We start from the raw sequence: 12,148 nt of genomic DNA, 5'->3' as shown, positions 1-12,148 counted from the left end.
ACTTTTGAACAACATAGGTTTGAACTGCATAGGTACATTTCTATACTGTTTTTTTCCCCAATACAGATCCTGGAAAAATGTATAGAGATTGGCAACAATTTAAAAAAAAAAATTTGTTCTCAAACCACGAGCCTAGAATTATTGAAAAAGCTAAGCAAAGATACGACATACCTTGAGAAAGGTCTGTCATGAATGCATAAAGTATACATAGATACCCATCTATTTTATCGTTTGCTGCCATAAAATATTCACAGATCTATTACAAAAAGTTAAAATCTGTCAAAACTTGTGTATACAAATACTTACAGACCATACTTGCTGCCATTTGCAGGCAAGAGAAATGTAAAGAAACATAAAAAGGGAGTATTAAGTCATAACTGCATAAAATGAACTGTGGTCCAAGAGAGTACTATTGTAATAATTTCCTAATGCCCTCGTGTTGCTACTGTGGTGAACTCAAGTGTTGTATCTACTTAACTTAAAACAGCGGGTGACATTAATCATCTCTGCGTGATCAGTTCATCTTTCCAGTGAATTGCAGTAACAAGTGATCTTTTGAGGTCCTCATGTGTTTTCCATTGTGTTTAGTGCAATGCTGTAAACTTTGAATAACACCATGGGACCCATAGGAAGTGCTCCCAAGAACAGAGAAGAGTCATCGTGTTACAAAAAATTCTTGAATTGCTTGATGTGTACTGTGGATTGAGGTCTGCAGCTGGGTTGCCCAGCACTTCAATATAAATGATTCTAGCATAAGGGCCATTGTTTCTTAAAAAAGAAAAAAGGAAATTGCTGAAGTTGTCGTTGTAGTTAACACCAGCAGGCATGAAAACCTTTCACTTTTTGCAATTTTCGTATTGAAAATGAGGCTTTTATGAGGGTGTGTGATTGCTGTAAGGGTGGTATACCAATATAGACTCTAATATGACTTAAGAAAAAGTGAAGTCATGACATCCTTAAGCAAAAGGAAGGTAAAGGCTCTGACGTTGGAGAATTTAATACCAGCAAAGGATGGTTTGATAATTTTAGAAAGTGATTTGCTTTAAAAAATGTCAAGACAATAGGAGAAGCAGCTTCTGTTGACCAAGAGACAGCAAACAAGTTTCAGATGCATTAAAAACATCATTGAGGAAAAGGGATATCTGCCTGAATAGGTTTGTTTTTTGTATTTTTTTTTAAGATTTTATTTATTTATTTGACAGAGAGAGATCACAAGTAGGCAGAGAGGCAGGCAGAGAGAGAGGAAGGGAAGCAGGCTTCCCGCTGAGCAGCGAGCCCGATGCGGGGACTCGATCCCAGGACTCTGGGATCATGACCTGAGCCGAAGGCAGCGGCTTAACCCACTGAGCCACCCAGGCGCCCTTTTGTATTTTTTTTTTAAGATTTTATTTATTTATTTGACAGAGATCACAAGTAGGCAGAGAGGCAGGCAGAGAGAGAGGAGGAAGCAGGCTCCCGGCAGAGCAGAGGGCCCGATGCTGGGCTTGATCCCACGACCCTGGGATCACGACTTGAGCAGAAGGCAGAGGCCTTAATCCACTGAGCCACCCAGGCACCCCCTGAACAAGTTTTGAATGCAGACAGAAATGCCAGCATAAATATATACAATATTTATATTATATGTAAATTATCTATACAGGGGAAGGGGAAGGCTCAGGTGCAGTCCCCCAGGGCGATGCGGGGCGGGGCCAGGACAGAGGGGGGCGGGGATCCGCGCAGGGGGCGTCTCCGAGGGCCGACCCACCAACCGGCTCCTCTGGGACTCTGGCGGCGCCCCAGAGCTGGGCTCCAGTGTGTGGCTTGGCCCAGTCCTGGGTCGGGACCCCCTGTGCCTGGCGCGTGGTGGCGGCAGGGGACCGGAGCACGCCACCAAGAGAACAGCGAGCCCTCCTGTTCCCAGCCCGGACCAGACCCAGCGCAATCGCAGCGGGGGGAATGGGCGCATTCCCCTGCGGGGGTCTGGTTGGCCAGCTGCTGCTTCACCATGGCGACGGCAGCGGTTCCTAACTCTAACGGGTGGACTAGCGCCAGGCCGCGCCCCGCGGGGTGGACTCGGGCCTCTGCCACGCCACACCTGGGCCACTCTGTGCAGAGCGGAGGACCCGCGGACCAGGCACCTCCACCGTCCTGCGCTACCGCCTGCCTGGTCTAGGCGCACGGCATCGGGAGGCGACAGAGGCGCGGCGCAGGCGGCGGCCAGTGATCCGCCAAACCAAGGTGCGGGCGGAGCTGTCCCCGCAGGGCTGACGGGGCAAGGAGGGCCAGGACAGTCTGGAGTCTCTGGAGGCTGGAAATACCCAAAGTCTCCGTGAGGTCCGTTCTCTGCACTGGTGGAAAGATCTGTGAAATGCATGGAGGATCCTCTCTCCTAGCTGGATGGATGTGGGTGACTATACTTTTCACCTCAATGAAAAAGATACTATTGCATGGTAAGCGCATGCAGCCGGACTTTGTGTACCGCGATCCCACGTAGGGGGAAGTGGAGGGCTAGGTGCATTTTCTGGCGGCAGGCACCTGGGGGCAGTCAGGCAGGAGTTTGCAATAGGGACCCACCCCCCCCAGGACAGCCAGCAAAGCATGGGAAGGAGGGCAAGCGCCCAGGCCTGGCGTGGGAAGTTGCAGGAATGAGTGGCTAGGAACGACACCAGTGGCCAGAGGACCTTGGCTGCTTGGAACTACCTGAGCAGCAGTGGCGTGCGGGAGCATGGGAGCGCGGGAGCGCGGGAGCGCGCGCGAGGTGGGGGGAAGGGAGGGGCGCGCAGGCACTGCCTGGAAAGGGCAGTTGGCTTTGGATTCTTAGCCTCGCGCAGGCAGGGGTTCTGTGACACTTGGCGGGGTAGTCCGACTGGACTGGACGCTTTCTCACCGCGGACCAGGGCAGTTGTATGACCGCCAGATGTTCTCCTGGGCTGGTGGTCTTTGCTGTGGCCTAGGCCATTCCCTAGGGGCCGTGGACAGCAGGCAGACCTCTTTGACCAGAGACATCTCTGATATTGACAGACATGTGCTGGGGAAAGGGACTTTCCCTGGGGATGCCATGGATTTGGCTGATGTCATCTCATCCCAGACACAGATCAATAGACGCCTCCGTGAGATGGAAACACTGGAGGCTGAAGTGACTCATTGGAAGATGTGGTGCCCGTTTTCCACCCAGGGACCAAATACCATTGACCCAGAAACAGTGTGCAAACTGAAGAGCCACATCAGGGACCTAGAGCAGAAGCGGATGCGGGAGATGGACAAACATCAGCTGGAAGTGGCGGTGTTGAAAAACACCCACCGGCAGAAGCTAGCAGCCCTCACCGACCGGCACCGCACACAACTAATGGACTATCAACGGCAGGTGGAAGACCTGCAACACCAGGACGCTGCCAGGAACGTGAACCATGACCTTCTTGAGGAAAGGGAAACGGAGCTCAGAAGGTTGAAGGAACAACTTACACAAATGCAGCGGCTGAACGACAGTTTGAACAACGTTGCTTCGGATCTCCGAGCAGAAAAGCAGAAGTTGGTTGGCGAGCTCCAGGATGCAAGACACCAGCTGGAGGAATCTGTTCTGCGCAACAACGAAGATTCTCTGAAGAACAACATTGCTTTGAGGGCTTTAGAAATAGAGAAAGGACGGTTGGTGGCCAAGTTGTGTCGGGCCGAAAAGCAGGTGTTTGAAGAGAAGTCTGAGCAAAGTCTCCGAGAATGGTCACCGGTAGATAATGGTCATTTCATTCAACTCTGTCAAGATAAAGACCTGGAGATACTACACCTCCGAAAGAGGATCGAGCAGATGGACGCGGACCATCAGGAAACGAAGGAACTGCTGTCCTTTGCTTTGGAGGAGCAGAAGCAACTGACAGAATGTGTCCGAGAGCAGGACGAGTACATAGAGAAATGAGAGAAAGGCCAGAGCTTCAGGAGGAATTCGGTCAGTCGACCGAAACCTTAAGAAGCCATGACGTTTCACCCCCATCCGTGGAGGACAAAGACATGCGTCTCCCATCCATGACAGACCAACATCCTCATGTGGACGAAGACCTGGAGCGCCTAGCACAACAGAGTCGCGCTGTCCCTCTGGGTGACCCTAAAATCCTAGAGGAGATTGAAGATCTAGAGTGTGAAGTCTTTCAGCTCAACAGGGTAAAAGATGATCTCGAGGAGGAAATAAAGGAACAACAGAAGATCATTCACAACCAGCAGCAGGGGAAGAGAGCACTGCTGCAGTCTTTACGGGAGCAGAAGGAGAAAGTGGACCGTCTTCAACTCCGGCAGGAGGAGATGAACGCTGAACACGCTCAGCTCCTTGCAGCGAAAGACGAGATGATTCGGAATCTGCACGTCACGCTGGAAGAGCTGAGAGCCCAGTGGCCCCACAAAAGCCCACAAATCCCGAGAGAACCCTGTGAGGAAGAGGAAGTGGGAGCAAGCCAGCCTCTCCCCAGAGAGAACGGAAGTGAAGAGCGTGATCCACCTAAAGCCGAAATTCAAAGATTAGTCCAAGGAATCAAAGAACAGGAACTGGAGATGAAGCTTCTCGCTGAACAGAACATCCGACTGACCGAGCAGGTGGATCGGCTGTCCAAAGAGGAGATCGGGAAGCTCACTCGGATTATCCAGCAAAAGGATATGGAGATTCAGCATCTTTCCAGCAGAATCTCCGAGGCTTCTGACAGCCAGAACAGGCACGTGGAACACCTTCAACGGCAATTGCAAGAGTGTGCTTTGAAAAGCGAACAGATCTTGGCCGTCCTAAATGAGAAGACGAGGGAGAATAGCAATCTGAGAAGGGACTATCACGAAATGACCCATCGACTTGCTGCCAAGGATGCAGACCTCCAGAGGATGCAAGAGGAAAATCAAAAACTGTCCACGAGAGTGGAAAGCAGCGGCCAGGAGGTGGCAAGAGCCCTAGAAGGGAAACTGAAGTCATTACAGGGATTATTGCATCAAACAAATGCTGACTTGGAGGTGAAGGAGGACCAACTCCAAGAGTTCAAGAAACAGAATGAGGTGCAGCGGGAAATCCTGGAGGACACACAGAAGAAACTCTTGACCTTAGTAAGTCAGGCCGAAGGAATGGTGGACAAAACCCTCCTAAGGGGACTCTTCGTGGGATCTTTGCAGGCAGCTGATGCGGAACGGCGGGAAGCGTTGAGGCTGATGGCAAGCGCGCTGGGGATCCGAGAGGACCAGCTGCGGCAGCTGCGCGGTCAAGAGCCCGCGGGTGTGCCCAGCGGGGCGACTGGGGGGCCCGAGTCCAGAAGCGCCCCCAACTCACCTGCGAAACCAAATCACCAAGCTGTGGCCAATCATTCCTTTTCAGAACTTTTTGTCCAGTTTCTAAAAGCGGAATCTCATTCAACTTTTCCACCGCCCAAACCCTCTGCTCATGACGTGATGCCCCCAGATTCAGGAGGAAGGGGAAAGCTGCCTAAGAAACAAGGCCCACCACGACTGAACGCTACCCTGGGATCCACACCCCGAAAAAACGATGTCAAGCCCCGCACCACAGCTGTGTCTCTTATTAACCCACCTGGACCGGAAATGGATGGATCGCAGCACCTTCTTCTAAATGCTGTCACTGATGCTTTACCCACGTACACGCCGCAAATACTGTCACCTGCCAAGAAGGGTGGAAAGGCGGCCAAACACCTCTCAGAGAAATAGATGATTGTGAGCCAGAGTGACACCAGGCTTTGAAGATCCCAAGTCACTCTGTGTGTCTACCTTATCTCCTAACGTGCTTTTTCAAAATGTCAAATGTTCGCGGTTTTGCTTTCAGCTTAAGAAACATATTCTTTTATGACTTAACAAAAAGGGGTCTCTTAATGACTGCAGAAGTATTCGCCAAAGTGAAAACACTGGTGACTTCTTTTTTTTTTTTTTTTAAGATCTTATTTACTTTTTTGACAGAAATTGAGGGCACACATACAGGGGGAGCATCAGAGGGAGAGAGAGAAGCAGGCTCCCCACGGAGCAGGGATCCTGACCTGTGACCTGATCCTAGGATCCCGGGATCACGACAGGAGCCAAAGACAGACAGTTAACAGACTGAGCCACCCAGATGCCACAGCAGTGGTGACTTTTGTAGGAGCGTTGACACTGCTGGGCTTTGGAGGCTGTGGTCAAAGGATTCTTCCAACAATGTTTGTAATGCTTTAAGGTTTTCACAAGGGCCAGGTGTCTATGTATAACTTATGTAGAGAACACATCCACTTGTTTCAGTGTTCCAGATGTATCAGATATACGAGCACGCAATCCTTGTATGGGAAACGAGGTGAATAGCAGGAAAGTACAAGATGAATATAAGGTAAAAAAAAAAAAAATGTCAATTCACTTTTCCAGTTAAGTCTCATTTCTCTTCGTTTATTTTTTATTTTCTAGTTTTTAGAAATCATTTCCTTTTCTGTTGTCTGCCAAAGCACGCTATGGGTAACCTGATTTCTCTCGGGCCTTATGTATGTTGGCCTGTTTAGGAGTATACTATTCTCTGACTTGCTGTCCACCCCCCCCCCCCCCGCAATCACTCGGCCTTAGAGACCATTTGAAATGGGAATGAATCCCATCTTACTCTGTAATTGAAAACGCAGCAGCTTATGGTTCTACCCTAAATTATATAAGTAGCCCCTCTGGATCATCCTTTAAGCAGTTTTTACCTGGAATGTCCATGGTCAACTCCCTTGTTCATTTCTTCAAAAGCCCCTTCAAATCTTCATTTGCTACATCATTGCACAGGCTGTCAGGGAACTGGAGCTTACTTGGGAAGAAACTGTGCCTGGTCCCTGTGCTAAGGAGGGCTTTTTGGCCAGGGGATCTGATCTGTGGGAGCAGAGTGGGATGGGAACATGGAGTGAGGCCATATGAGGCCCTCCAAAGTTGCCGGATGCCAAGACAACACTTCCTATTGAATCATCTTCTCAGCCTTTCCATCACAATGGACTCTGATATATGGACATCCATTTCCTGCTGAGACTCTTAAGGCATAGGACAGGTGCTACTCTAGGATGTGAAGCTGTCATGTGACCAGGAGGGAGATGTGGTCATCAAACCCAAAATGTGATAACTTCCAATGATATTCACACAGTTGATCCCAAGGGAATCGCTGGTGGCCAAGGGGTAGAAGGAAGAGCTGACGTCCTCCAGCACCATGGAATCTGGCAGTGCACTGTGGACAGAACCCCCACCTCCACCTGCAGGTAGGATATGCAGACTTTGGCTTCAGCCCGTAGCAGGAATGCCTTGGTAACTATATTAAGCTGGTGGGGGGGTCCCATGACCCAGAGAATAATAGACAGCTAGACAGGAAGTCTCAGAGTCTGTGAGAGACTGTTTCCAGGAGAGCCCAGTGCATGGCCGGCAATTGCTGCTCTCATGGTCTCTAACCAGGGCCAAGTAGGGCTGTTTCTTGCATTGGGAGCCCATGGACAACTGACAGATAGCATGGGTGGTCCAGGGACTCCAGGAAGGGGAGAGGAGGCGGCTAAAGCCTTTTGACCTGGGCACGAACAGGTGGGTTTTTTCTCAAGCTTTTCTTTAGGTAGTTAAGAGAGAGCTCTGGCTGGAAAAGGGGGTGAAAGGGAGAGGGAGAAGCAGGCTCCCCACCGAGCAGGGAACCCCCTGCCAGGCTCCATCTCAGCATCCCGAGATCAGGCCCTGAGACAAAGGCAGACGCTTCACCAACTGAGCCACCCAGTCACCCCCAACAGGTCATTTTTACTTGCACAGATCCTAGATGCTTTTGTTCAGGGGAGACCCTGCCCCCTCAGCGTGGGCTCCTTGACAAGTAACGGCTGAAATGGGCTTCCGTAAAATTTATAAACAAGGAATATGTTGCCTCTAGAACCCAGAAAGTACTGAAAGATGTTGGACTTCTGTGTCCTTTTTTTCTTTTTAAGGATTTTATTTAGTGACTTGATAGAACACGAGAGAGAGATAGAGAGAGAGAGTACAAGGGACTGGCAGGGGCAGAGGGAGAGGGAGAAGCAGGCTTCCTGGCTGATCAGGGAGCCTTGACACAAGGCTTTGTTGCCAGGACCCTGAGATCAGGATCTGAGCCCAAGGAAGACACTTCACTGACAGAGCCACCCTTGTAGGCCCTTAACAAGTTTGTCAAATATCCTCACAGTAGGATCTCCTGAATGTGATGTCCCATCTATGTTCCTGGAGAAAGATGAATGCAGTAAGATCCTGCCCACAAAGTTTGCCTGTGATAGCAGAGCGGTTTGGGTGCCCTGTGCATAACAAGGTAAGTCATGTCTCCTTCAAGGTCAAGGCACATGTGACTGAGAGGCTGTTGAAATAGGCACTGAACAGAACATATTGGCCAAATCTATCATGGCAAAATATTTGCCATCTTTAATTTGTGGGGTTCCCTCATGGTTTTTTTAATGACTTTCTTTCTTTATTGGAAAGAGAAAGCAAGGGAAAAAGCTAGCAAAGCAGCGGGGGCAGGGGGTGGTGGCGGGGCCGGAAGGGCAGAGGGAGAGAAAATCCCAAGCGGACTCCACCCTGAGCACATAGCCCGACATGGGACCCGATCCTATGACCCTGAGATCCTGACCTGAGCCAAAAGCTCAACCCACTGAGCCCCCCAGGTGTCTCCGGTGTTTTAAGGGTACAGGGATTTATTTGATCAGGTAGGGTAAGACAGGCAGATATACAAGTAACTCTCACAACGCAAGAAGCGTTTATGGACTCCCTGATCCCGAGAAAGGAGGTCCTGAGAGCCATGGAGGGCCACCCAGGGAAGCACCAGGGTCGGTCAGGAGCTGAGGGAGTGAAGGGACAGACAATTCGGCCAAGACCCTTTATTGTGGTTTCCATGGCAAGGGGCAGGTGAATCCGGGGAAGCACCTTTAAGACTGCCGAGTTTGTGTCATGTCAGTGGGTTCCGGGACACGGTGGTGTCTGTCTGGAGTCGTCTGTCCCTGCCCCTGGGGTGATCAGGGCAGGGGATAGTGGCCCAGAGTAAGAGTTTCTTACAAGAGGTGGTTGGGGTTAAAGGCTCCAAATTGGTTGCTTTACATGTGCAAGCTTTGCCGGTAGGCAAGCTGCTGAGCATCTCTAGGAATTAAGTAAGCCTGCCAGGGACAGTCCCTCCAAAGTCAGCAAGGCCTGAGATGTCAAAGCATTAAATACAGAGGGTAGAATCTATGGTATTATACTTGCTATACACAGAACTTGAATTAAGTCCACGAAGGTTAGTCTGCCGGTGCATCTTAGAACCAATGTTGTAGAGGCACAGAAGGCAATCGGCCTCCTTTTAATTTTGCCAATTAAATTATTTTAGAAAATTTTTGATTTCCTTTTTATTTTTTATTTTTTAGAGATTTTATGTATTCATTTGAGAGAGAGCGAGCGATCAAGCAAGTGTGACAGAGCAGGACCCAGGGCGAGCAGCAGGGAGAAGTAGAGGGAGAAACAGACTGACTCCTTGCCCAGCAGGGAGCTTGACATGGGGCTCTATTTCAGGATCCTGGGATCAAGACCTGGACTGAAGTCAGATGACTAACCATATGAGCCACCCAGGTGCCCTTGTAAATGTTGGATTTACAGTTGGGTCAAATTTTGAACCGTTGTTGAATTAGTCATTGGGGGGAGGGAGTCCCTACCTCCTGTATTCATTTTTCTCTCTTCCACTCCTCCTTTGCTTGGTACCTGTGGGGTGGGGGAGTGTCCTTTTGCCCTGCTGCTCGTTGTCTATGTTTTCTTCCAGAGAGTCTCAAATCAGCATCATCAGCCTTGGAGCTTCTGTCGTGGCGATGGTTGTATGGTTTCAAGTCTCCTGGCGTAAGTCAAGGTGGGAATTGATCCCCTCAGTGTGCCATTCTTCCATTTCCCTGGGGTCGGGGCCTCCGTCCTTTGCACGCACAACACAGAGGGTCACCCCCAGGGCTGTGCTTGGGGTGTGCTTTCCCCCATAGGATCTGGACATCAGCATCAAGCACAGGCCCAACACCCAGTCCCTGGAACTCAGGCACACCAGTCAGCATGTCCTTCGGTTGCCAGCCTCAGCGGGGAGCCTTGGAGACCGATGCAGGCCACATGCAGGTCACATAGGTGACACCTTCCCCCAAGATACAGTCCATTCTCATTCATTCTCACCTTGTTGGCAAGGATGGGACATTAGTTTGGAAATGGATGGCAACCTCCATGTGAGATAACAGAACACGAGCCAACACACAAGCTGGCCAGCGATGGCCAGTTCCCTCCCAGATCCTGACTGTCACCTCTGAAGCCAGTTAGTTATTGAAGGAGCAGGTCAAGGTGACCCCCATGTCCTCATTTAACATAGGGTCACCGTGTTTGTGATGCCACTTGTTTTAATCACCTTCTTTCTCCTCAGGTCCCCGATGAGAGAGAGAGAGACCTGCTCCAGACTTGTGGGGATGCCCTGACACCCGACACGTGTGACTGACAACAGTTTACTAGTCACATATACTCACACTTCAGGGGAGGAGCATACCACACACCGTGTAGGACTGCACAGAGATCGCGCTTGAGAACAGAGAGAACCAGCAGGGCCTTGGAAGGTAGGTCTTGCTTGAAACAAGAGGCTGTGGGAAATCCTGGTTCTCTATGGAGGGTATGAGTGGCTTCCTTGAAGAATTGAGTGGGTTTCTAGGGAACTGAACACTGCTCCCCAGAAACCAATAGTCACTATGGCTAGTCCCTATGATGAGAAGGGTGTTTGGTTAAGAGAGCTCCCCTGTGACGGAAGAGGGAGAGGAGAACGAACATGATACCATTTGAGTCCCTCCTTGATCTTCCAGGTGTCAAGACAGCCCTTAATACGGAATCTTAATTTCAGGCCTTATGCCACAAGAGGGTACGACAAAGCAATTCATCTTAGAACTAATAGTGGAATTTCACAGTGAAACTGTGTACAGGATAAACACGTAAAAGTAAGTTGTATTGCTCTATGCTAGCAATGAATGCGGGGGCTCCGCAGTCAAACACACATTCACAATTGCTCGTACAAAGAAACTACTTCGGGATAAATCTGACAGTGCCAGTCCAGACATCACATGCTGAAAGCTACTCAGCACTGCTGTAGGAAGTCAAAGATATAAATAAATGGATAGATACACCATGTTCGTGATTTGGAAGACTAAGCATCGTCATGATGTCAATTCTCCCCAGACTGATAGATTTAATGTCATTTCTAACAAAATCCTGTCAGCTTCTTTTGTTTTCGTAGAGATAGACAAAAATATTCTAAAATGTATGTGGAAGGACAAAGGAATTAGAGTAGTTTCAAAAACGATTTTGAAAATACTAATTTGGGAACACAGTCTGTAGAGTTTCAGATCTTCGTAGTAGTTATACTAAGGAAGCCTGTGTGGTATTTGCAGAAGGACAGTCACATAGAACAGTACAGAACAAAGAGCCCAGAAATAGTCCCCACAAATATGCCCATCTGAGATCTGAAAAGGGTGCTAAGGTAATTCCATTCCAGATAGCTCGGTTTTGTACCGACTACAGCCATCTCAAGCTTGTGATGAACTCAGAGAGGCCAAACTCAGAACACAGCAACAGCAGAGAAGGAGGACGGTGGTGTGACCGAGGGCCTACCAGGTGGGAATGGGAGAGAGAGTGTGTGCCCAGGGTTGTGTGGGCGGGGCCCAAAGAGCTATCCCGTGATGCTTTGCGAAGGCCGAGGGAGCGGGGAACTGTCCAGTCTGTGGGTGGGCACAGGCGCCAGTGAGCGGGAAGGTTGTTAGTTCGGCTGCCGGGCGGGTCACTGAGACACTTCAGTTGAGTCTGAGCAGAAGCACCTCCCGTTTTGCAGCCTTCTGTGAGGCTTGCTTCTTGTCTGGCGCCTCAGGATCCCACAACCTTGTCCCGGTGGGCGTAGCACCTCAGAACCTCCGGAGCCATGGCCACTGGTCTGAGGACGCCCCTTTTCACCTCCTGTACTTCCTCCCAGGGTCGACGCCGAGGACGAAGGAGTGAGCGGCCCTGGGGAAGATGCTTCTCTGCCCGGAGGTACCTGTAGGGCATGGTGTCGGGGCCCTGTGTCCCCGGGGGCTGGGGCCTCGCTGGGAGGTGGGCCTGTGTCTCAGGAATACACTGGTTTGCCAAAAGGTAGCCGTCAGCTTGTGCGCCCCTCGTTTGGCAGCTGTGAAGAGCCCAGAACGGGGCTTCATTTATGGAG

The 12,148-nt window shown here is 50.2% G+C and overlaps 1 protein-coding gene and 1 long non-coding RNA gene across 2 annotated transcripts in view; both read left to right on the top strand.

Moving 5' to 3' along the window:
• Positions 1–11,906, top strand: part of LOC125090307 (uncharacterized) — a 60,718-nt gene extending 48,812 nt beyond the window's left edge. The window contains exons 2-8 of the long non-coding RNA XR_007124285.1: positions 7,076–7,187; positions 8,117–8,236; positions 9,463–9,790; positions 10,337–10,523; positions 10,764–10,895; positions 11,450–11,568; positions 11,783–11,906. This is a non-coding gene — a long non-coding RNA (uncharacterized LOC125090307). The remainder of the gene's footprint in view (positions 1–7,075; positions 7,188–8,116; positions 8,237–9,462; positions 9,791–10,336; positions 10,524–10,763; positions 10,896–11,449; positions 11,569–11,782) is intronic.
• On the top strand, positions 3,982–6,498 carry LOC125090283 (thyroid receptor-interacting protein 11-like). The gene is made up of 2 exons (XM_047712849.1): positions 3,982–5,811; positions 5,972–6,498. The coding sequence occupies exon 1, from the start codon at positions 3,982–3,984 to the stop codon at positions 5,656–5,658; it is 1,677 nt and encodes a 558-aa protein (XP_047568805.1). The 3' UTR covers positions 5,659–5,811; positions 5,972–6,498.
• Positions 11,907–12,148: the final 242 nt, after the last annotated feature.

This window comes from Lutra lutra, chromosome 18, assembly GCF_902655055.1.
Source record: "Lutra lutra chromosome 18, mLutLut1.2, whole genome shotgun sequence".
In the NCBI taxonomy this organism is placed as follows: Eukaryota; Metazoa; Chordata; class Mammalia; order Carnivora; family Mustelidae; genus Lutra; species Lutra lutra.
The sequence above is the reverse complement of the archived record's forward strand: the minus strand, read 5'-3'. Positions and strand labels throughout refer to the sequence as shown.